Raw genomic sequence first — 26350 nt, forward strand, 5'->3', positions numbered from 1 at the left:
TTCTGTGAGCCACTCTAGCAAATTAATCAAACCTAAAGACGGGGTTGTGGGAACCTCTGATTTATAGGCAGTTGGTCAGAAGCACAGGTAACAACCTGAGCCTGAAATGGGCATCTGAAGTGGAGGGGAGTCTTGCAGGACTGAGTCCTTAACCTTTGGAATCTGATACCATCTCTGGGTAGACAGTGTCAGAGTTGAGTTGAATGCTAGGACACTCAGCCAGTGTCCGACAGTGGCTTAAATGTGGGAGAAAACAGCATAGAAGTTGGAATTGGTGATGAGAACCATTAACCACCCCACCAATAATAATGACCAAAAATGACATCAGATGCCAAATGTCCCCTCATGGGAAAGGGTGGAAGGGAAGAGAATCACCTAGAGGTGACAGCCATATGTCTAGAGGGATTTAGCAGGTTACAAAAGAAGTAACGGAAGGGGCTAACCTGAGTCCTGATCTGAGTGGACCAGGAAATCCATTCAGCCCTAATAATCAGTGCTGTGGATTGAACAGAGCTTCAAGCTGCTAGCAGGAGCAGAAGGCTAGCTGGAGGGCTGTAAGTCTCCCGAGAGAAATGTCATAAAGTGCCAAAGTCGGCTGCTGTAGGAGCAGGGAAGGCTTAAACAATAGGAAACAAAGATTCGAGGGGAAAGTAAGAAGTATTTAAATAATATCTTGAATTTGTTTATATTTCCCAGAGTACTATTACTCATCTTACTGGGTCCTTACAAAGTCCATGCAAGAAGGAAAGCAGTGAATATTGTTCTTGTTTTTCAGAGGCAGAAACTAAGACCTAGAAAGAGTATCCATCAGCTTCTGAGTTCCTAGGTCTCTGAGCACAGCCTTAGTAAAGGAAAGTTAGATAGCCTCTCACCTAATTAGAGCTTCCAGATAAGAATTCTGAAGGTCTATGAAGCTATGATTAAGGGTTCTCAACCTCTGATGGCATCCAACAAGAAACAGGCTGTAACTTGCAAGTAAGAAATTCAGATTAGGAAGTTTAGCTTATGGAAGCATTTCTGGGGTGAGTCTTGCCAGACAAAGAATGTATGATTGAACGATACTGAAGAACATGCTCTCCTGGTGTTTAAAAATAGAGATACTTCCTTCACTGGAATTATTTCAAGTTGCTAATAGAAGGCAGGGGAATTAATTTGAAGCAGTTAGAGGAGGGGAGAGAACTTAAGAGTGATAGACCAAAGGTCATTTGAACTGGGGTCTAGATTCAACCTCAGCACATTTAGGAATGGGGTAGATTTCAGAGAATCCAGTCTCTCCTTTTGCATACTTTTCCCTTCAAAGATATTGAAACGTTTCCTTTAGAAAAGCATAAACATTTATATGTAGTGTGAAGGTTTCAAAGCCTCTTCTGCAACAAAGGAAAGCATCCCTCCCTCTTCCCCACCTCCCAAAAAGAACTGCAGACCTGTGTGGGAGATTGAGAAATACTTGGGAAAGAGGCCTTCAGATATCACATAGATGACACCATGGGGTCCACCCTTCCCCAGCCCCAAGAAACCTCACTGCAGACTAACCATTGCAAGAAGATCCACAGAGACTCAGTCACATCAGCTTTCTAATTGCAACCTAGCTAGTTACCAGAATTTAATGTACATTTATGATGTGACAATATTTTGATGACCATGTTTATATTTTTAGAGTGCCTTTCTTCTAGGTGAGCTTTAAAGAATGTTCCACACGGGCTCTTTAACTTTTTAACTATAAGTTAACAACTTTATAATGAAATATAAACAGGATCCTCAAAAAGAAAAATCCACACGCAAAAGAAACAATCAATAAAGCAAAAAGACAACTTACAAAATGGGGAAAAAAATATCTGTAAACCATATATCTAAAAAGGGGTTAATATCCAAAATATATAAAGAACTCATATAGCAAGAACCCGGTAGCAAAAAAACAACACAATTAAAAATGGGCAAACAACTTAAATAGATATGCTTCCAAAGAAGATATACAAATGGCCAACTGGTATATAAAAAGATATTTAACATCATGTCACTAAGGAAATGCAAATTAAATCCATACTGAGGTGTCACTTCATGATTATTAGAACTGCCATCATCCAAAAGCCAAGATAACAAATGCTGGCAAGCATGTAGAGAAAAGGGAAATCTTTTGCATGGTTGACGGGATGTAAACTGGTACAGCCACTGTGGAGAACAGTACAGAGAAGTCTCAAAAAATTAAAAATAGACCTACCATATGATCTGGGCTTCCCTGGTGGCTCAGACAGTAGAGAATCTGCCTGCATTGCAGGAGACCCCAGTTCAATCCCTGGGTGGAGAAGATCCTATGGAGAAGGGATAGGCTACCCACTCCAGTATTCATGGGCTTCCCTGGTGGCTCAGACGGTAAAGAATCTGCCTGCAATGTGGAAGACCTGGGTTTGATCCTGGGTTGGGAAGATCCCCTGGAGGAAGGCTTGGCAACCTACTCCAGTATTTTTGCCTGGAGAATCCCCATGGACAGAGGTGCCTGGCAGGCTACAGTCCATTTGGTCGCAAAGAGTTGGACACGACTGAGTGACTAAGCACAGCGTATGATCCAGCAATTCTACTTCTGGGAGTATAACCCAATGAAATGAAAACACTAACTTAAAAAGTTATCTAGACCCCCATGTTCATAGCAATATTATTTACAATAGCCAAGACATGAAAGCAACCTAAGTGTCCATCAATGGATGAATGGATAAAGAAAATGTGATATATATATATATACATATGATGGTGGTTTAGTCGCTAAGTCATGTTCAACTCTTGCGACTCCATGGACTGTAACCTGCCAGGCTCCTCATTCCATGGGATTTTCCAGGCAAGAATATTGGAGTAGGTTGCCATTTTCTTCTCCAGGGGATCTTCCTAAACCAGGGATTGAACCTGGATCTCCTGCATTGCAGGTGGATACTTTACCAACTGACCTACCAAGGAAGCCCATATATATATATATATAATATAATTACATATATATATATATCACACTTATATATTTATATTTATTATATATGTACAAAATAGAAAATTATTCAGCCATAGGAAAACAAGGAAATCCTGCCATTTTCACAACATGGATGAAACTTGAGGACATTACACTAAGTGAAATAAGTCATACAGAGAAAGACATACTGTATGATCTCATCCATATGTGGAAACAAACAAAAAACCCCACAAAAATCAGAAAAAGAGATCAGATTAATGGTTGCCGGAAGGGCAGGTGGAAGGCAGCTGGGTGGTGGAGGGCAGCTTGGAGAAAAGTGGTCAAAAGGTACAAACTTCTAGTTCTGAGATAAATAAGCACTAGGGATGTAATGTACAACCTGATGCCTGATGATACACAGGAAAGTAATTAAGAGAGTCAATCTTAAGTGTGCTCATCATAAGTAAAAAATACTTTTTCTCTTTTTTATGCTTTTTCTATGTATTGTATCTATATGAGATGATGGATGCTAACTAAACCTATTGTGGCAATCATTTCATTATGAACAGAAGTCAAATCATTTAGCTGTACACCTTAAACTTACACAATTGTATATGTCAATAAAACTGGGGAAAGGAGAAGAAAAAAGGGAAAATCCCAGCCTTCTTTACCATAAAATCTAAACTAGTATCAAGATATAATGATCCCTCCTTGCTTTAATATTGTACAGATACAATTTTTCATAGTTGCTATCAATGTACTCATATTATTTTAAGATTTTGTTTACCTAACATTACAGAATCTAGATTTTTTCATGTCCCTACCTCATTTACATATTTTTAAAAAGTAATGTGATATTCAGTTTGTTAGCATACCAGATTATTTAAACAAATCACCATAGTTTGGTCACTGACACTGTTGTTCACTGAAAGAAAAGTCTTCATTTTTATTTCAAGAATCCATATGAGTACCATTTATTCCTTAAAAAATGTTTACTATGATTCAGTTTATGGGTTAAACATTAAATGAGAAAAGTCTTAATAGGAATGTGATACTTATCTCCCGATATTTTGCTCATTCATTCATTCATTCATGGAGCAAGATGAAGCAGAAAGATGAAAGGATCTTGAGCGCCTGGCAGCCTCTTACTGCTGTCTGTCATCTTGGCTCTGAACTGCCTATCACATAAATCCCTACTTCCAAAACCACAGTAGTCAAGTTTCTGCCTCTTGTAGCTAGAAGCAATCCTAACTGATAGACCAGTGAAACATTTCTTTATGGTCTGCACCGCCCTTCCTCCTTTGCTCCCACCTCTCTGCTTTTCGAATAAGCCCTGAACATCCATTCTTGATCCTATCCCCTGACCCCTGCTTCCTCTTAGATCCTGTTCATAATGTCTTTTCTCATCTGCACGCTCTATCTCTCCCTCCATTTGGGTCCTTTATATCTACTAATGAACCTGTTAGGAGCCCCTTTCCCTCTACCTAGCTCACCCCCAGGTTAACTCTCTCTTCCTCTCCTTCCCTTTACCACCAGACTTCTTGACAGACTTGTCTACACCTACTCACTCCTCAGTCTTGTTCAAGCTGACTTTCACCCCCACAGCTGTGGAACCAGCATAAGCTCACCCACCAGCGACTTCCTAGTCAGCACATCACACAGCCTTTTCTCAGTCTCCATCCTTCTCCAGCTTTCTGAATATGACACTTCTGATCACCTTTATCTCCTTCTTTTAAACTTTTTTTCAAATAGAAATATATTAAGTAAATTTTGGAGAAAATTAGTTCAAATGTTGAAAAAATGAATACAGAACTACACTGACCCATTTCCTTTCCTTTTCTAGATGCCACTAAAATATAGTAAAAATTTTTTTAAACCACAGTTGCCCTACTCCCTTCAAAAAGGAATCATCCAAAGGATAAAGGGAATGAGAGAAGAAATAATTTGTGGCATCCACGAGACTGCTCAGGCTTCCATCTGCTGCTGCTGCTGCTGCTGCTAAGTCGCTTCAGTCGTATCTGACTCTGTGCGACCCCATAGACGGCAGCCCACCAGGCTCCGCCATCCCTGGGATTCTCCAGGCAAGAATACTGGAGTGGGTTGCCATTTCCTTCTCCAATGCATGAAAGTGAAAAGTGAAAGGGGAGTCGCTCAGTCGTGTCCGACTCTTAGCGATCCCATGGACTGTAGCCTACCAGGCTCCTCCATCCATGGGATTTTCCAGGCGAGACTACTGGAGTGGGATGTCATTGCCTTCTATGGGAGTGTAATTGACTAAGGGCCCCTGCTGCTGGGCTCTGAAACTCACCTACAACCCATAGTTGAGTTTGGGCTGATGCCATGCTTCCCCGGGGCTGCTCCCTACTGATGACTGCGCATGACAAGGAACTAAGGCAAAACCATTCTTAGCAGACACCAGACTCTTCCAAAAACCAACTTTGGCTCAAGGACTCCTGCCTGCCTTTCTGAACACCCTTGCTTTGCACCATGGTCTGGGGTGCTCCAACCAGCCTTATTCCCTCCTCTCCTTCATTCTCATCTGAGTCTCATGCTCTCTTGGCCTTTTCTGACTCCCTTCCCATCTTCTCTCGAAAAGGCAGTTCTCTAATAAAACCCTTGCACATTTAATATCACCTTGAAATCTGCCTCTTGGGAGACCCAGGCTATTGCATAACTGCAAGTGAAAGATTTCAGCAAATATTTGGAAGATAACAAGCTGATGGAGGAGCAGGAGCTGATGTAAGCCATGTGACCCATAAGATCAGTGGAACACAAAGTTGATAGGCATTGAGCCAATTCCACCAGCAGATCCAGAAACAATTGGGACTTGGAGATGCAACTTATTGCAGAAGGCGGGGGGTGGGGGGTGGGGGTGCAATGTAGGGGTAAAAACAGCTTCATCCCGTAAAAGTCTGAATCCAGAGAGATCAGGCCACTATCTCCTCTCCCAGATCCTGCCCACCCTCCACAAGCTAAGCCAGACTCAAACTCCTGGTCCACAGCAAGTGTGCAATAACAAATACGTGTTGTTTTAGGCGGCTTAGTTTGTGGTAATTTGTTACACAACAATAGATAATTAAAGCACACAAAAAATATAAAACAAAACACACAGCAATTATTTAGAAAGGAAGCAAATGCAAAGGCTGTGGATGCGGGAGGAATATGAGGAAGTATTATATATTTTAATATTAGTTTTTTAAAGCCATTTGAATAATTTTAGCAGGAACATTTTTTTGATGTAATCTTTTAAAGTAAAAACTTAAATGCATTAAAGGACCATTGAAGTGGGGGTTAATACCTGAGATGGTCTGACACTGGGACAGCCAGTCACAGCAGGGTCTGGGGGAAGATGAGAGTCAGGAGCAGAGCTAGGTGCTAATATAAAGTGAGGAGGCTCGGAGGTGGCACTCTAAGCTTGATAAAGAGGCAAGAGTTGGAGATTCCTTAAAAAACTAGAAATAAAACCACCATATGACCCAGCAATTCTACTCTTAGGCATATACCCTGAGGAAACCAAAATTGAAAGAGACACATGTATCCAATTATTCATTGCAGCACTATTTACAATAGCTAGAACATGGAAGCAACCTAGATGTCCATTGACAGATGAATGGATAAAGAAGTTGTGTGGTACATATACACAATGGAATATTACTCAGCTATAAAAGGAACACATTTGAGTCAGTTCTGATGGGGTGGATGAACCTGGAACCTATTATACAGAGTGAAGTAAGTCAGAAAGAGAAAGATAAATATCATATTATAATGCATATATAGGGAATCTAGAAAAATGGTACTAAAGAATTTATTTACACGGCAATAATGGAGAAACAGACATAGAGAATAGACTTATAGACATGGGGAGAGAGGAGGAGAGGGTGAGATGTATGGAAAGAGTAATGTGGAAACTTACATTACCATATGTAAAATAGATAGCCAACAGGAATTTGCTGTATGGCTCAGGAAACTCAAACGGGCTCTGTATCAACCTAGAGGGGTGGGATAGGGAGAGAAATGGGAGGGAGGTTCAAAAGGGAGGGGATATAGGTATACCTATGGCTGCTGCATGTTGAGGTTTGACAGAAAACAGCAAAATTCTGTAAAGCAAATATCCTTCAATAAAAAATAAATAAATAAATAAAGAGGGAAGAGTTGGGCACCAAACCAATGATGAAGCTAGTGGGAGGGGAGGGGTAGGATGTTTGCAGAGCTATCTTGGCCATGTGAGAACCACATAACATCAAGCGGTATCTGTGCTTTGCTTTATGTATTACCAGTTATACAGTACATGTATTGAGCAGACTTACAGGTATAGGATTGGGACAGAAAATAACTATTGCTTTTCTCCTCAAAGGAACAGGCATACATTACTGGATTTGTAATTCAAATATGACTTTGTAATCTGACTTTTTAACACATTCAACTTTCCTATGTCTCTCAAATTATTTTGTGACTGCACACTAACATTGCTTAAATGAATCATCATTTCTTTAAATCACTGTGATATGGCTGAATATTCAGGTTATTTCAAATGTGTCATGTAGAATCGATCATATTGAACAGCTCCATCATCATGGCATCTTTAGTCTATTCAATTATTTTCTTGAAAAATCCTCAATTCTAGGATCACTGGATTGAGGAACATATACATATGCCTAGATCTAGATGAGAATTACCATGTTGCCTTCCAAAAGGCTTAAACCATTTTAAATGCAGGAGTGTATTTGTTTAACAGTTATTTCTCCAACATTTGGTGTTTCCTTTAACTGACCTTTCTCTTGACTAGTCTAGCAGAAGTAAAGTCATGCATTGGATTTTCTTTAATTTTCGTATCTTTAAGTTCAAGGTAGAAAGCCTCTCTCTTTATGTTTGTCTATCATTTGTCTCAGTTCCTGTATGGATCGTCTGTTCTCTGTGCCTGCATGGATCATCTGTTCTCTACTGCAGAGCTGGCTCCGAGAGTGCCTTTGATTCTTCCTCCTTCCTGGTAGGGATCCCACCATGCTATCCTGAGCCCACAGCTTTTCTCTTCCAGCAATCTCTCCCAGGGTTTCATTATTCACTCTGGAGTAGTGTTTCTCAGAGAGTAGAACAAGGTCCCTTCTCCCAAAAAAGTCACTTGAGACACCTTCAGAGCACACATTTCCTAGCCTGATGCCAAATGCACAGAAGCAGAAGCTCCCTGAATCTGCCTCTTAAGCAACGTCTCAGAAGTGATTCTAAGAGACTGACAACCACTGAGGTAGGACACCCAACCCTCTCTCCCCCGTTTCAGCGTTTTCTTTGCTCTGCACCAGTGAGGTTCAGTGGCCTCCTGGGTCTCTCCAGCCTGATGTGCCCTCAGACTCTGCACATCCTAATAGCACTGCTCATTTGCAGCCTGGCTCTTCTCTGACAGGCACCCTCTGCAGATCAGCTCACGCTGTATTCCCTTTTGATGAAAACAGAACCACCACTCTTCCAGTCTCGGGCCCCAAGTGCACAGTTCAAAACTGATGGCCATTTCCAAACTATTCTTTGAAGGTGATTCCCCTTTGGATAAAGGCCTCGTAGACCCTAGGGTAATGACTGGCCTTTCTGTGTGTCTGCATGCCACATCATGTCCAGAAAGCATAACTCAATGTGACAGATAGCAGCAGCAGGCAGCCAGATGGGGTGGCTCCCCATGCATCTCTAAGAGAGCCGCACCCTAGGAAGCGCTCTCTCAGTGGGCCTGCCAGCCCATCACCATGCCCGCCCAGGACAGGATGTGAGCAGAGGGGTGAGAGAAGAAGGCCACCTCCTCCACACAAAGCAGCTGGGAGCAAAACAGAGGTTTTCTTCACCCTCTAGGCCCTGATCTCTGTGTTTTAAGTGCATCTGAAGGCAGATCACAGTCCAGGGTCCTGACACAGAAGGGAAGAAGCTTTCTGCGAACTCTTCCCTCTCTTCTAGCGAAGTTCATCTACCTCTACGTTCTCCATAAAAAAGTAGTCTTGAAAATTAATAATTCAGGTGAAAATACAATCAAATCAATATGCTCTCACCCTGTGCTGTATTTTCATTTTTAAAAGGGGCCTGGGGAAGGTGATGCTTAACCCAAAATATTGGGTTAAGCAATATTAATACATTGATATCAGTGGGATTTCTAGACCTTGAGTATCCACATCAAGGAGGAAGAGGGATCCAGACAACCTTGCCTTTCACCACCAAAGCCTCACGTTAGTGGACTATATCCATCCTAATGTCAGTTCTGGCTTCTAGTTCAGTGAAGGGATTCTTTGCCATAAAAGCCAGGTGCCTGAACATTTGTGAATAAATCAGTTTTCTCAGCCTGTTTTCCCAGGTCTACATTCTCAAAACATGTTCCACAGTCATAGGGCCATATACTATGACTCTCTTGGATATTTAGAATGCATGTTAAAAGTTCTGAGAAACTGTCTAGCAAAGAACCTTATTTAACTTTTTTAATCCAATTTTTACCAAATTTCTTGAACTTTGACACATTTCCCCTAAATATTTCCAAGGAGCATTGCAGGCAATCAGTATCCTATAGTACACAATTTGATTACTTCTACATCTGCTTTTAAAAAATCAAATCCTGTTTCCTTGTGGATTTATTTCATCATCTCAGAAAGTTTTCTCTCTTTCCTTATATAGACTCTAGCTAATATTTAAACTTGAAATTTGATTTCTAAACCAAGGTCACAATTTGCTAGGAGGCATTGCCTAAAATGCAAAGAATGCTTTCTGAATTCTTTAGCCAAATGCAGCTTCTCTAGAAATACTAATGTGGTTCTATATCACTACCTCTTTGTTCTCTCATTCATCATTCATTTATTTGTTCACTTACTCACTCACTCCACTCATTTATTCCCAGAAGCACTATGATAAGTTTTGCCAGTGTAAAGGGGGAAAATTCACTGGTGTTTGTGATGAGTCCTATGACAGATATAAAAAGAGAAAAGTCCTATTTCTTTCCTAGCTGAGGAGTGGTGGTGGAAGTATGCAGTTCAAATAAAGGTCATGGCAAGGCTGACAGTGGAGATTAGGAATTTTGATTGCAAATGAGTGAGATGCTATTTCAGTTAGCTTTTAAGCAAAAGAGAGGATATGTTGGCTTATTACATTGGCAAGTCCAAGGGAGGTGCTAGCCTCAGGTCTGCTTGCCCCATCTGTCTTCCATCTCTGTTTTTCTTGCTGGAGCTTGAGTCATGGCCAGAAAAGACAGGCTTTTGCCAGGAGACAAGAAAGATAGCAGTTCTCAATTTATTCAGTCTTCCAGCAATATAATCATAAAAGCAAGGCCCCTTCTTTCCTCTCTCTCTCTCTTTCTCTCTCTCTCTTTCTGTCTGTTAGCCTTGGAGAAGGATTCTCATGTCCCAGATCAGCCTTCACCCTCTATTTCCAGATCCATCACTAGGACCAGGGCCCAGGTGCTCACCAGCCTGTAGTTCTGAGTTGGTCTCAAGACCCACAGGAACCCCAGGGCCACCTTGGAGGTGGCACACAGCTGACCACATCTCTGTTTTCACACCACATAGACAGTGATGAAATTTCTAAGCAAGCAACAAAGAGATTGCACTAAAGTTTCAGAGTATAACTTTCAGGGGTTTTTAGAATTTTCTTTGTTTTGTTTTTCACTTAAAGTAGCAAGGGTGGACAACTCACAGACATCATTCTATATTTTTCCTTTTCTTACACTTTTTTTTTTCCTTCCTCTGCCCTTACATTCACCTTTCTTCTGAGGAAAAGGTTAACACCACTGCTTTTAAGAGGAAGAAGTGCAAGTTATGGTACTAATGGGTATGTGTTCAAAAAATCACAAAAATCTTGCCTATTCTACCTGAGGTGTTTTCTTTTTTTTTTTACTTTGCTGACTTCTTCCAACTCCAGTGTCTTAGTATGACATTAAGTGCTGTTGAGTTAATCTAGTAAGACATGGAGAAAAACAGGATCCATGATCTTCTAAAATTGCTCGCTTCCACAAAAGGAGAAAACACTTAAATCGATTGCTACTTAAAAGGAAAATATCTTCAGCATTACAACAAATTGAGCAGTTTTGCGCACATGCACTCACACACAGACAATACTATTTGCATACATGTTATTATATATACCAGGTTTCTTTAACAATGCATCACAATTCTTAGGCTTCACTCAAGAGTTCTTAGCAACGATTCTTGAACTTTGTCTTCCCAAGCCATTCTAAAAATTTCCATTCTGGAATTTCAAGAATTGTGCTGTGGGGACTCCATGCCTCAAAATTACATAGGGTGCTTGTTAAAATGCAGACTCTGGGCCCCAGTCTATACCAATCAATTCAGAATCATTTTAGATAGTGTCCCAGGGACCTCTGTTGTTAAAACTTCCCAAATGATACTTCTGCAACCCCACATTATGAGAAGCTCTGTTCTAGAATTCTGGAGAGCTTTACTAGGATTTCTGAGTTGTAGTGTCAGATATTTTTATATCTCTAAGGTAGAATTAAAATTCTTATGAATTTCATGAACTTTAGTTTCTCAGCAAAATATAATTAGCAATCCTTGTGGGTCATGCTCTTTTGAAGTTGTGACAAAAGTAACTATGAACAGAGTTTTATATGACACAGAAGTCCTTCAGATTTAAAAATATTCACTCTAAACAGGTCACATATTAATGAGTAGGATAGATAAATTCCATTGTAACAAACTTTCATGATTACAGCAAACAATTCCACAAGATTTTGTTATAATAGGTACATTGCAAGAACTAATGCAATGATTAAGATTCAACAGAAATTAATCAGAGATAGAAACATTCTATGAAAACACATTACATTTGTGAGTTTTCTTCCAAATAAACAATTGCACCTCTTCACAAACAGGATTGTATTTCCAATCCAAGACAAGCAATAAGAAGTCAATGTACACAATCCAACTCCTTCCACCACCAATACATAAGTGCTAGCCACAGTCTTTGCACTTCAAATCTAGAAGAGATTTTGGGACTGTGAACTCCAACCCCTTCTCCTACAGATGAGGAAACCAAAGATTAAGCCACACTACTGATGACAGTCAGGATATCCTGACTGCCCAAGACTTCTCCTACTGGAGTGTAAGAAGCCCCAAGGATATCCAAGCACAGAATCAAATGACTCTTCAGGGGTGGGTGGGAACAGCCATTCATTTTACATAACAGATGTGCTTTGAAGTAAAAAAGAAACAGCCACATAAAACATAAGACTTGAAATAAATGCCACTTGGCCACCTTGAGTTATTCATTTCTTCTCTCCTTAATTCAGGCTACATGGTGGAAACCTTTGAAAAGTCCAGTGCTACCCCAAATCCCTTGCCAAAATCGGGCAAATCAGAAGGGAGGAAATGTGATCTCAAAGTAGTCATCAGTTCACGCATGCTTGCTAAGTCGTTTCAGTCATTCTAACTCTGTGCGACTCTGTAGACTGTAGCCCTTCAGGCTCCTCTGTCTGGGGATTTCCCAGGCAAGAACACTGGAGTGGGTTGCCATGCCCTCCTCCAGGGGGTCTTCCCAACCCAGGGATCAAACCCACATCTCTTACGTCTTCTGCATTGGCAGGCAGGTTCTTTACCACTAGTGCCTCCTGGGAAGCCTCAGACATGAGCATACTTGACACTTACCAGATAGATCCATAATGGTTGAGAATTAATCAAGCAAGTCTGTTAAACTCATCTCAGATTATCTACTAAACATCTACTATAGATTTATGCTTGGGTTTCATTTATTCATTCTGTTATTCAACAGATATATACTGAGCACCTACTAGGAGCTAGAAACTATGACATGTTCTAACAATACTAAGATGAATAGTCAGGGGGAAGCAAAACTAAAGCAATAAGCGTTGTTGTTGTTGTTTAGTCACTAAGTCATGTCTGACTCTTTTGTGACCCCATGGACTGTAGTTCACCTGGTTTCTCTGTCCATGGGATTTCCCAGGCAAGCATATTGGAGTGGGTTGCCATTTCCTTCTCCAGGGGATCTTACAGAGTGTTCTATTATAGACAGAAGCTTTGTTTTTTCATACCATCCAGCACAATGTGCCCAAAGCTAAATGATTTTTTTTAATTAAAAAAAAAACTACCTTCCTCAGGCAATAGACTCACAAGAGATGCAGATTAGTGACTTAGCCAGTCCGACCTTGAGAGTTAACTTCAAGTCAGAAAGAACTCCTTTCACTTCCTGTCTGTAGTGTTAGACATCTTCCCAGCTCTCAAAGTCTACCTCTTTTCAGAGTCCAAACAGAGTCCTAGGAAAGAGGAAAGGTCAAGGGTTCTAATGATGAAATTAAATAGAGAAAATTTTGCATCATGGCAGTTAACCACAAAATGTCTCCTTTCCAAGTCCTTGGTATGCAGATCATACACTTAATTTTCTTTATTGGCAAGATAAAGTGGGTGACAGACATGAGTTCAAACACATTTCCACCACTTAAGAGCTGTGTGACTTCAAGGAAGTCACATCACCTCTCAGGATGTCATTTTGTTCGTTGCAAACACCCTTTCTGCTTATGGTGAAACTTAGACATGATGTGAGGAAGAGAGCCTGTCACAGAGTCTAGCCTATCCTGGGCCTCCCACTGGGGCAGCTGCTGTTCATTATTATAGCAGTTTCATTCATTCAGCAAATCTTTACTGAGGAATTATCATGTAGAAACCAGAAATATAAAATAAACCGGAACTGGACTTCACAATCTATAGTGAAGATAGAGAACACACTCAAACGCCTATACTATAAGGAGGAAAGTGGTTACTACTGAGAGAAATACAGAGACATGACTGGGGATGTTGGGAGGACAGAGATTAACTGTAGGATGAGGGAGTTGGTGGGAGAAAAGGGGAAAGGATTTGGGGGCTGAGAATGAAAGACAGGAGGAGGAGCGTCTGAGCTCGGCACTTTCCCCGCTTCTGAAGTGGACAGAGCAGGTATGGACTATCAGTCTGCCCCTCTCACAGACGAAATGAGACGTTCTCCCTGGACTTCACACATAGTTACAGCAGAGCCAGGAGAATTCAGAACTCCGTCCTCTTCCCTCATCCAAAGCATTCACCATTTCCACATGCTGCCTCCTGTACCTAGGGCCACTTGTAGATGGTCAGGACAGGCTAGGCAACAGAGCAGCAGGGAGGTGATGGAGTCCCTCTGGCCACTGTCACGAGTCGAGGGAATGCGAGACTCAGCCGCGGGGGCGCCATCGGGGGCGGGGGGCCGGGGCGGGCCGGCGTGGGAGGAGGGAGGGCAGGCCCGGGGGCGGGGAGAGGGGCGCGGGCCACACTTGTGGCTGTTGGGGCGCCGGCCGGCCCCGCAGCAGGAGCCCGCGCTCAGGCTCAGGGCCATGGGACGGCCGTCCCTCGCGCTGCGGCAGCTGCTGGCGCTGCTGCTGCTGCCGCCAGCGCCGTTGCTCTGGGCGCTGCGCCCGGCGCCCTGCCCGGAGCCCTGCAGCTGCCCGCCCGATGGCGCCCTGCGCTGCCCCGGCCCGCGGGCCGGCCTCAGCCGACTGTGAGTACCCGGCGCCCCCGCCCAGGCACCCTCCGGCCGCCTGGCCTCCCTGCTGTTTGACTCCCTTTACCTGGATGCTTGGAGAAAGACGCGTTGCCTGTCGAGCTCCACCACCTGTCAGGGTGATGAGAAGCCCAAGCTTGGGAGCTGTCTTTGCCACCCTCTCCCGCGCCTGGGCCCCGTGCACCCTCCAGCACCTGGCAGCCCCAGACCCACTCTTTCACCCTGGTTGGGACCATGGCCAGGGGCGTGGAACTGCCCACAGGCCACATGGGAAGGCCTCACCCTGCAACTGCTGAAAGGGGACGGGGCATCAGACACGAGAAATCTTGCGTGGTCTTTGAGCCTTGGGCCAGCCAAGCTGGCGAAGGTTCCTATGAGTTCTGGTACCCTGTGGTCCTCTAGAAATGGGGTGCTCAGACCTGATGGCTAGAGGTGACCTGGTCACTCAATGGGGTCTGCTGGCCCACTAGGGCCACCTACAACTCTGTGAGCCTACCAGCCACTGCTCCACCCCAGCCTCAGATGTACTTGGGTTCAGCCTGGTTGTCTGACCAGATGTGCTTGCATTTCAATCTGGTTGCCTAATCAGTGAGAGGCCTTGAGTCCCAGCTCTGGCACACCACCACCCCTTAGGGAGCTGGGCACATTGGCAGGCAGGCAGAGGAAGCTGGGGTAAAGACTGATGGGGTAAAGAGGAGAGGAGGGCCTTTGGTACAAGTGTATCAGAGTGTCAGCAGACTATTTCGATTTGGGAGAAAGGTAGCACAAGGTACATGGTTCTATTTATATGAAACGTCCAGATAAACAGAAAGGAGATTAGTAGCCATCCGTTGGAGTGAAGGCCCAGTGACTGCTAATGGCTGTTGCTTTTTGAGGTGATGAAAATTACCTAAAATTCAGTGGTGGTCATGGCTGCACAACTCCCTGAACAAACTAAAAAACATTACATTGTACAATTAAAATGGGTGAATTGTATTATATATAAATTACATCTTGGTAGAGGTGTTACAAGAGAAAAGGAAAGAGAAAGAAGAGGACTACACAAGTATACCAAAGCCACCAGGCTGGTGGAGGTCTTGGTTCTGTTCTAATCAATAGCTCTGATGGAATTCCATGCTGGGGGAGGAATGAGATCCTCCCCACCCCATTTCCAGCTCCAGAAGTCTGTGAGGAGCCCACTTCGAAGCTCAGCCCCTCAAGAGCCTGGAGGAGTCCCCTCCAGGCTCTTGAGGGGCCGAGCTTCGACTCTGGAAGAGTTAGTGGCCTTTGGAGAATATTTGTGGTTGAGAGATACAGTGTAAAGGTTGAGGAGTTTATATTAATTGGTTTCCATTAATTATCTTGTCAGCTCAATTCCCTGAAGGTAAGGACCATGCTGATAGAATTTGTTTCAATCAATAAATAAATCCATGGAAACTGCCTTCCAAGTACCAGCCCTTGTCCTTCCCTGACAAGCCTCCCATCTTGCTTTTATGGATGACTGTGCCACTAACACTGTGCCTTTCTCACTCACGCATTACTTATCATACAGGTTATAAAAAACTGAGATCCAAAGAGGTAGAAAAACCTCCCCAAGGTCCCACAGCTACTGAGTTGCAAAGATAGGACTTAACTTGCTGTTAATATTTTCTCATTTTTGTAAGAAAATTACCCCTTCCTTAAAAAAAAGAAAAGTTCTCAGTTTTGCCAAATTGGCATTGAATAGGAACCCCTCAGAAAGATTTATAAGGTTGACTGGGTTTGGGGATGAAGGTGGGAAGCAGGCACAGTATAACCAGTTAACATGCTGGGGCTGACTAGTCCTAGTCACATTCTCCAAAAGGAGCCAACTGCCCAGGCTCTGAAGCCCTTACCATCCCTGGGGAATGCTATAGAATCCTTGACCTTTCTCCCTTCACATGCACTATTTTGTCATACACGCCAGCAGCAGCTTCTCCTAGACTTTTAAACCCCTTAGTTCAGCACACACTCTGACCCTCACAAGGCCAGGCTTCCCGAGGATCAGATAATTGAGAGATGACTTTATCCTTCAAGGAAGAACCCTATGGAGGTGTAGCCTATAAAGGCCAAAAGGGGTAAGTTTCTCACCATGATAAGGTGATTTAAACATGCATATGATAAGAGAGTTGCACAAGAATTCATAGGAGTGTAGCTTCTTTAAGACAATGTTCCTCAGACCAGCAGCATAAACATCACCTGGAAAATGTTAGAAATGCATGCTCTTAGGCCCCAACCCCAATCTACTGCATCAGAAACTCCGAGGGTACAGTCCAGCAATCTGCATTTGAACAACCTCCCTGAGAGATTCTGATAGATGCTAAAGTTTGAGCATCAAGGTATTGCTCGTCAGTGCTCAGTCAGTCAATCACGTGGACCTTGTGACCTTGTGGACTGCAGTCCACCCGAATCCACTGTCCATGGAATTTTCCAGGCAAGAATACTGGAGTGGGTTGCCCATTTCCTACTGGGTTGGGATCTTCCCAACCCAGGGATCAAACACCCTATCTCTTGCATCTCCTGCATTGGCAGGCGGGTTCTACAACTAGCGCCACCTGGGAAGTCCCAGTTGCCTTCCATGGAGGATATGATCTTCTGGAAAGCAAGAAGAACGTTTAGAACTTCTATGTGCCACAAACTTCTCTTCTCCGTCTCCTCCAACATCCACTCCAACACACACACATATACATAGACAATACCTATTCATTGCAAAAAAAAAAAGGCAGTTGTGATCAGATTAAAACCTCAAAGTCTGAGACATATGGAAAAATAAACATGATTAAGAAAAGTTTTTTGTTTTATTTTTCTGGTCTTGTCTTCAAAAAGGAGTAGAGGAAGGAGTCTGTGGAGAAGGACAGATTGAAGATGCAAGGAATGATGGTATAAGATGTCAGTGTGAGTGAGAGGAAGGCACTGGCATCAGATCAAAGGGGAAGGGGTAATTCTTAAAATAGAGGGATACTTCTGAGTCCTGAGGGAAGAAGACAGATGGATAAAGGTGTAATTTAACACTGAGGCAAAGGAAAGAAAAAGTGAATGGGTTCGTGCTGAAATCCTCTTTTCTTAATGATGAATGAAGTGGTAAACAGGAATTATGAGACAGAAAATGACACGAATAACGAGTTATTGCGAGTTCATAAAAAGAAGAGAATTGAAATTATGAGATAAAGGCTAAGAGGGACACAGTTTTGCACCAAGTCATCCACAGGGTTTGATTCTGTGGAGTGAAGGGTGGCTCTCTCAATTCTGGGGGTTGGAGCAGGTGAGTACCACAGAGCACCTTAGAGTTCATCACTGGTCCATCAGTAGATGCTAGTTTATGTTTCAGTCATTTCAGGCCTTGGTAGTCCTGCCTTATAAGACTTCCATCTGAAGTCCACTATTTGGTTTAAAAAAAAAAGGAACATAGATAATAATTGCTTATCATTAATAAGCCCACTGCTTGCAAATTTTGAAAATGGCATCATTCTGTTGTTCAGATCTTTCTAGCCCAACAGTATTTTATTAAAAACTTAAGTATTTAAAATCTAAAATGTAATACAAAAAAAAAAAAAGCCTCCCGTGTGTTCACTCATTTTAACTGAAGAAAAAAAATCTAAAAGAATTAATTTTAAAAATTTCCTTTTCCTTTTCTTATTAGTTCCAGACAAGTAGAAGGAGAGAAAGAAAAAAAAAAAATCTCACCTTTTCTGTGGTTATATAAAGATCTTTGTCTCTATGACAACAGAAAGGTTGGTCTGCTTGATATGGAAACAGCTTCTGAAAAATCTGTTAGTAAGAAAATGCTAATAATAATAATGACAGTTTATTTTTTGCATGTTGTGCCTACTAAACAGAGATTAAACTTTTAGACTTTATTATAAGACACAATCCAGAGACTTTAGAAGGAGAAAATGGGCTGTATCTGTCAGTCCAGTGTCACAGGAAGATGTTAATTTTCTGAACATCTTTCCTGAATGTCTTTCTCCTTCTCCTACTTTGAGTGTAAATCGGGATCCAGAGCATGTTCTGTGCTTTAGAAGGATATACCAATGGAGGGCATGGTCCCTGTCCTTGAGGAGCCCACAGTCTAGACAGAAACATACTCACACCCAGGAGAAGTGTAGGTAGGGAGAGAGAGGCAAAGAGGCTCCGAGGAGTTCAGGGAATAGACCACTCCCTACGTACTGAAATCTCCAAGGGGAAGCATCATAGGCTAAGGGTTATGAGGCTAAACCTTGAAGGAAAGAAGGAAAGGGGAGTCCAGGTGAAAGAAAAACACAGCTGAGAGTGGACTAGAGATTTCCTTGCTGAGAAGCCAAGAATAAGGTTGAATGTATTCTTCCCTTTTTACACCTCTCCCTAGTTCTTTGGGGAAATTTTTTGTAAGAGGAAATATAAAGTTATCAGGAATGTTTGATTAAATTACCCAGAATTGTACAAAAGGAAAAACAATTCCCAATGTGTAGTTCTCGACTAATAAACTTTCAAAGTCATTCTTGGATAGTTGATTACAAAGGCACTAAATAAAAATCATGCTTTGAAGTCACTTCCCAACAAGTTTTCCCCATGGCCCCTCTCTCCCATACACACACACTTGCTTTGATACTTTGTACTTACATCTGCTTTTGCATATCCCCCATATAAACTATTTATTCCACATGTACCTCCTTTGCAACAACAGGCATCCTCAACCTCAGCACAGCTGTTCTGTGGGGCCAGATAATCATTTGTTGTGGGCAGCTATTTGGTATACTGTAGGGTGTCTGGCCACATCCCTGTCCTCCACCTGCTATATGCCAGGAGCTCTACCCTCTCAGATGATGACAAACAAAAATTTCTCTAGATATCAGTCAAATGCCCCTGGTGAGAGTGTGTGTTGGGGCGGGGAGTGGGAGTCCCCACCTTACCCCACCATGGTTTTGAATCATTGTGCTAAAGTGAGAAGCACCTGAAGGGGTCTTATTCAACTCAGAATTTCCAAAAGTTCACAGGTAGTATGATTAAAGTGTCTGTCAAACTATATGATGATCCTGTTCCTGCTGAACAGGAACAATGAACCAGTGCAAAAGGAAAGCATGTACCACACCTAACTGTTACTTTATCTCCATCCTAGAGACTTGTTAAAAAAAAAAAACTAGGAATAAAACTACCATATGATCTAGCAATCCCACTACTAGGCATATACCCTGATAAAACAATAATTTTAAAAGACGCATGTACCCCAATATTTATTGCAGCACTATTTACAATAGCTAGGACATGGAAACAATGTAAATATCCACCTATGGATGAATGGATAAAGAGTTATGGTACATATATACAATGGAATATTACTCAGCCATAAAAAGGAACAAATTTGAATCAGTCCTAGTGAGATGGATGAATCTAGAGCCTGTTATAAGGAGTGAAGTAAGTCAGAAAGAGAAAAACAAACGTCATATATCAACGCATATATATGGAATCTAGAAATATGGTACTGATGGTCCTATTTACAAGGCAGGAATAGAGATGCAGACATAGAGAACAGACTTGTGGACACAGCAGGGGAAGGAGAGAGTGTGATGAATGGAGAGAGTAGCACTGAAACATATACATTACCATATGTAAAACAGATAGCTAGTGGGAAGTTACTGTATAACGTAGGGGGCTCAACCCAGTGCTCTGTGACAACCTAGAAGTTTGGGATGGGGTAGGAGGTGGCAGGATGGTTCAAGATGGAGGAGACATATGTGTACTTATGGCTGATTCACATTGTTATAAGACAGAAATCAATACAACACTGTAAAGCAATTATCCTCTAATTTAAAAAATGAATAAATGAAAAAAAAATCTCCATCCTATAAAATGGGAAGGTGAGGTGCTATGGGTATCAGAGGGGGTTCTTTCTATTATATCAACATCCAGGTCCCAGATTTTGCAGGCTGCCCCTATCTGTCCCCAATCCAGAGAAGCAAGACTGGAAGCTTACCTATATTATTGACAGTATATCCCAACAGTCCCATAGATTGTTCTAATTTTTGTTGTCAATTTGTTTTAACTCATTCACTAGAGAAAAATCAATCCCCAGCCCAGGACCCATGAAAACAAAACAACCACCAGGGCAACGTGAATTGAGACCTATTGGTTCCCAGGTCAGGGCACCAGATAAGAGTCCATAGAACAGAGGGAAGCCTACTAAACTCCTTCAAGTAAGACAACTTGGCCCTACGTTCAGCTTCCCTGCAGCTGAACCAGACCCCCCTCAAAAAAAAAAAATCTCAGAATTCTGAAAGCTCATGTTCCACCTTCCTACCTTACTCCCACAAAAACAGAAAGAAAGAAGGGCCCAAGATAGAGGTTGATCTTGAACTTCAGTTCTGACTCAGCTCTCCCAGTCATTATCTTCAAGACAATTCTTAAACCTGGCTGTGCCTATAAACAGACTCCCTGGGGGAAGCTTTGCAAAGGCCAGATTTTATTAGTTTAGAAATCATCCTTTTGGGGAAAGTGAATGATGGCCCCTAGAAGGACACTAAAATGCAAACAGCAGAGCTCCCAGAATCTCAGTGGAAGTGTGGAGCCAAAAAGCTCCACACACAGATCCCTTTGGCATTGGATCCAGCCTTCCTTTTGCAGAGCAATAATTCCTTGGATTTTCTCTACATTATCCTTTTTCTTATTTCAAAAGCAGTGTATTAGATTAATTCAGGGCTCCAGTTCTGCCCCTTTACCCACCTCTACCTTCTTTCTAATCTCCTCAATTTGGCTTCTTTTCATGTCTTAAAAAATGAGACACAAAAGCTCTCTTTCCAAAATATAATCTCCCAGGTTGGCTGCACCAGACAGTGTCTTTGATGTTACACATGGAATTTTAAAGCCACTGGGTCATGGTGGTGGAGAGAGGCCCTGCTGCTCTCCAACCAGACCCAAGAGGGCTGGCTCCATGGGAGCATATGTGTTCCATTCTGGCAGCTCCCCTTAGTGTGCAAAAAAATCACATTTAATGCAGATTTTAACAAATTTTATACCAGTTCTTTTTTTTTAAGAAGGAAGTTAAAATAATCCCACCCACCAGGCAGGTGGACTCCCTGACTTAGTTGGGAAGCTTCTAGCTGCTTCCCCACATGGTCCTCATTTACTCTCAGCTTCTGCCTCACTAGGAGATGCCGCCCCCTCCATGCTGGCACACCACTCACAGCTGTTCTCTGGTGGCCCTGAACCATGAGTCTTGAATGCCACCTGAGCCAGAGTCAGAGAAGTCCAATCTACAAGTAAAACTCAACTTTCAGAAAGAAAGCTTTATCCCTTGCTGCTGTTAAGTTTGTCCTTGATGCTGATAAAATGAGGTGACTCCTAGGTTCATAATTCTAACTTGGGAGCAGCAGTAGAGAGCATTTCTGAGCCCACAGGGGTGAAGACACCCTGGTACGACAGGGTAAGGCCCAGCACATCCCCTAAATTATCTGAACTGATCAACAGGGCATAGACCAGGCAGACGTGAGTCCTAGCACCAGGTCCCCCTGTCCCTAATTTGCAGTGTGGGCTCAGGACAGCAGGAAAACCTCTGTGCTATCTGTAAAAGGGGCATCATGATTCTTACCCCTGAGTGGGGTTGACTGTGGTGAAGATAACCGAGACAGCAGGGCCAAAAGTACTCGGAAATAAAGGTTTTCCATAACTGCGAAGGATTATTGTAATAATCTGATGATGCAGAGAAGACCTGAAAAACCCACAGCCTGTATATGAATTTGAACAGTAAATATCTATCATCCAAGGGGGAAGCCTGATGGAATAGTTTTGCTCCTGTGAGGTGTTAATTAGAGAAAATGACCCACGGGGTCTTCTCAGCCTGGAAGGTAAATAAGTTAGAATCCTGAAATACCAGAGCTCATTACTGCCTGGAACTCATGCATGCTGGTCTTTTCAGCACGGGCTGAGCTGCCTCTCAAACATGTCACGTAATATGTGATTATACTCTGTTTTCTATCATTCAATTGGGCCAGTCCTATCTGTACAGCTAGAGCATCCAAGCCTATTCTGGGTCCTTTCCCCTTCCCTAAGCCTGAGGCTGGACACACAGAAAACCTTCAGGTCAGACTTGCTGACCATTCAGGAACTAGGTACTGACATGTATAGGGCGATGCACAGGATCCACAGACCAGCCCCTGCCCACCAAGAGTTTTCCAGCCATAGGAGGGAGAGGACTCATTCTCAGATAACTGACGGAAATGCAGAAGGTGATATAAGCCAGATGAAGGCTATACGCACAGGCTGGTGAGATTTCAGAGAAAGATTCTGTCCCTTCTAGCCAGAGTAACAAAGACACCTTGGTGAAGGGATTGTTGAGCTGTAGTTCTTTAAGCCTCACTCTTTGCAGGGGCAGTGGGATAACATGGTTATCCCACAGGCTCCATCCTGGCCTTTGAAACCAGCTTAGTGAGGCCACCAGGGAATCACTGTTCAAAGCTTTCTGCTCTCTCATGGACCACCAGGCATGTGCCCTGTCTGTGTTACGGATCATCGATGGATACCCCTGGAAACAGTGGGTGAGGTTCTGATGAAGGCTTTTCTTATTTGCAGGCACCAGAAATCAACTCTGACAGATTTAATCATAAGAGATTAACTTAACAGAAGAATAAGGAGCTAGAAGGATGTGAGCAAGATCCAGAGAGAATTTGGCATTTTAGCAGCAAGAGGTCAGGGAACTTTTCTCTAGATTCCACCTTTGTAATGAATCAGCTCCGAGGACCTATCACAAGTTTCAAATTCCTAGAGAGAGAATCTGATGGTGCCCCATCCCACTGCTGAGACTGGAACACAATGAGATGCTTCCATGCTGTTGCAAGCAGCACTAAGATGCTTTCAAAGAAGGGACCTTTTTGAACCAGGCAACCACACAAACCGGTGTCTACCAGATCTGAGGAGCTAGTGAAAAGTGAAGGTACACATGCCAATAATTTCAGGCAATTCAAACCCATTCCATCAAATTAATTAAAGCATGTAGTATATCAGTTGCAACCAGCTTTCACAGGCTCACCAAAAAAATAAAAAAGTGTCTGGAAACAGAAGTTTGTAATGAAAGAGGCTCCTTAAGCATAGCTGCAATGTGACTGCCCTGACAACATAATGTTCTCTGCTTCTAAGAAATATTTTTGAGAAATCATTACAGAAAATGCACACCTTCCCTGGGGAAGATTCAACATGTAGTTTTATTTACCAGAGTTATTCTTGTCATGTTATATTATTGCTAGAAGAATTCGAGTTTGGGGGTAGAGATTGGGTTATTTTGCTTTGTGTCTTTAGGAAACTTTAGATAGGTCTTGAGGAAGGGCTTAGATGTATTGACCATTTTTCTCTGAGGCTTTACGTTTTTAACTTAGTTGTTGCACAAATGACTTGGAAAATCCATTACCCAGGGAATATTCTTGAAACTCTTGGTTCACATTGTAATTCATAAAATCCTCAAGCTTCTTGGGTGCTTTGCAAAGGCTATCTTAAAGAAGAGTCACTCAAATTGTACTTTCCAGTGGGAGAGTTGCAACTGACCAAACTTTTTAGAATCAATGAGCAAATGAGAACTCTACAGAGTGGCTCCCTAGAGTTGAAATATTTAATGGAAGGTTGTTCTTTATCATTTCCTTATCATTTCTTTACAAGGCTATCAGACACAGTCTATAAGAAATACCTGAGCTCAACGAAAAGGTGCCAAGTGGGAATGTCCACCCTATTGTATGTTGTCCTATGTATAATCAGCAGAGTAAAGAGTTGGAGACAAGTCACAGGCACTTTATCGACATAAGGGTTGGACAAATAGAAGAATCCATTCCAAAGTACTGAGTCCACCCTACCCCATCCCCAGCAAGGAGGCAGAGTTGTCATGAGGCATGGCTGGGGTAGCTTGAACCCTTCAGAGCAAGCAGCTGGAAATTAAAAGTACTTATTTAGCTCTAATCCTGTGAGAGATGCTGTATTAATATTACATAAATGTTTTCTTACTGAATCTCAAAAATCTGTGCAGTAGTTAGTATCATCATCATTTTATACATATGAAATGCACCCAGGCAGTCTGGCTCCTGAGTCTATACTGTCACTTTCCCACCATGCTGCCTTCCAGAGAGAAAGCACATGCAAATGGTGATGAAGACACATTCCATAAGGTACACAGCACCTGAGATAGACCTTAACCAAGGGCAGGATCTGACCAGCAGAGAAGGGTGGATGTGCCAGGTGGCAGAAACAGTGTGAATGATGGCAGGACAATGTGAGGCGAATGCAGGAAACACGACAGTCTGATTTGTCTAGGGAGGCACCGTCCAGTAGAAATATGTTAGTCACAAGAGTCATTTTAATTTTTAATAGCCACATTTTAAGAGGTTTAAAAAAGTGAAATAAAGTTTAGTAAAATATTTTATTTAATCCAAATGTACAAAATTATTTTTGTTGGAAGGCAAAATTGAATATTGAATTTTGACTATTCAAATATTCAATATTGAATTTTTGTTTGGAAGGCAAAACTATTATATTAAATAATGTCTTCTAAACTTGAGATTGAAAAACAAAACGGGCACTTATATGAAGTGCAACTATGAAGCTTATTGAGGGTAATTTATATATAGGTGGGATTAAGTGGACAGCATGCACAGTTGTACTCCATACTGCAGGGTGTGGGAAAGGGTATACGGGGGCTTTACAGGGACCAGAGCTAAAAATAGAACCTGACTGCCATGGAGAAACAGGTCCACACCAGATGGGAACCAGGGGTTTTTCCTTCCCCTTGGGGGTTTCATGACCATTAATCATCTGCATCAGCAGGAGGCATTCTTCCAGTTTTCATTTTGGATGAAGACAAGGGTAAAAGGTGACAGGAAACTCATCCAATTTGGGTGCATTCCTTGTGAGTGCACTAAAGGTCAGCCATGCAGAAAGGAGAGGGGTAAGACTGTGGGCCTAAGAGAGAGCTGAGAAAAGCAGAGTCAGTGTGGTTCAGCCACATACATCTCAACATCAATCAATATAAAAATTATTAATGAGATACTTTATTTTGTTTTGCCAAGTCTCTGACATCTGGTGTGTATTTGAAACTTACAGTGTATCTCTGTTTGGCCTGGACATATTTCAAGTGCTCAATACCCATATGTTGCTGGTGGCTGTATTTTTGGATAGTGCAAGTTTAGTGTATTGGTTGCGGGGGACCTGGGTTCGATCCCTGGGTCAGGAATATCCCCCTGGAGAAGGCAATGGCAACCCACTCCAGTACTCTTGCCTGGAAAATCCTATGGACGGAGGAGCCTGGTGGGCTACAGTCCATGGGGTCGCACAGAGTCGGACACGACTGAGCGACTTCACTTTCACCTTTCACTTTCAGTGTATTGGTTATATGAGGGGAAGCGTGGGTGATAGGACTGGAAAATGAAGTTTAAGCCTTTGTTTCAGGGGCCTTCAATGCAAGGCTGAGACATTTGTAGAAAAGTAGACAGGTCAAGAGGAGGGACAGAAGAATCTGAGTATTAGAGTGGCGTGGTGGGAATTATCAGGAAAGGCCATAATGGACAGAGGAAACTCAGGATGGAGTGAAGAGAAACCAATATGTGGACTATGGAGCAGACAAGGTGAAGAATCGCCAAGGAGAATGACAGTGGGAAAAGAATAAAGACGCTGTGAAGGCTGGATTCTGCCTCCATGGTTTGAAGGCAGAATCCAGCTGATGGTGGGAATTCAATGGTGAACAGAGAAAACACTCATACAAGACACCTAATGAATTCTCAAAAAACAGTGCAGAAAAAGAGAAACTACTTTTAATGTAGTCATTAGTGCTAAGGAGGACAGGGGAGAGGAAGAAAAAACACCCTGGTAGGCTCTAAAAGCTTCATTGGAGAACAGGAATTTGAGCTACACCTTTGAAGTTAGGGGACTTCCCTGGTGGCTCAGATGGTAAAGAATCTGCCTGCAATGCAGGACACCTGG

At 42.5% G+C, this 26350-nt stretch overlaps 1 protein-coding gene and 1 long non-coding RNA gene across 21 annotated transcripts in view; one reads left to right on the plus strand and one right to left on the minus strand.

Moving 5' to 3' along the window:
• LOC145546592 (uncharacterized) overlaps positions 1-26350 on the minus strand; it is a 115798-nt gene that overhangs the window by 50318 nt on the left and 39130 nt on the right. Inside the window, exons 1-2 of one of the 3 annotated variants that reach the window (XR_014083062.1) lie at positions 14002-14076; positions 13033-13175 (exon numbers count right to left, since the gene is read on the minus strand). The exons of 1 other annotated variant lie outside the window; for it this stretch is intronic. This is a non-coding gene — a long non-coding RNA (uncharacterized LOC145546592). Of the gene's footprint in view, positions 1-13032; positions 13176-14001; positions 14077-14495; positions 14988-26350 lie in introns of those variants that run through there. One more of the 3 variants, XR_014083061.1, reaches the window with a different exon arrangement.
• The window catches only part of LHCGR (luteinizing hormone/choriogonadotropin receptor), a 71064-nt gene continuing 58944 nt past the window's right edge, over positions 14231-26350 (plus strand). For all 18 annotated transcript variants that reach the window (XR_014083055.1, XR_014083052.1, XR_014083054.1 and 15 more), the window contains exon 1: positions 14231-14425. Coding sequence is in view for 14 of the 18 variants with exons in the window: in XM_081593767.1 (XP_081449893.1) it covers positions 14262-14425 (164 nt within the window). In the remaining 4 variants the exon portion in view is untranslated. The remainder of the gene's footprint in view (positions 14426-26350) is intronic.

The sequence above is a fragment of the Giraffa tippelskirchi genome, chromosome 4 (assembly GCF_054371585.1).
Source record: "Giraffa tippelskirchi isolate mGirTip1 chromosome 4, T2T-mGirTip1v1.2.pri, whole genome shotgun sequence".
NCBI lineage: Eukaryota > Metazoa > Chordata > Mammalia > Artiodactyla > Giraffidae > Giraffa > Giraffa tippelskirchi.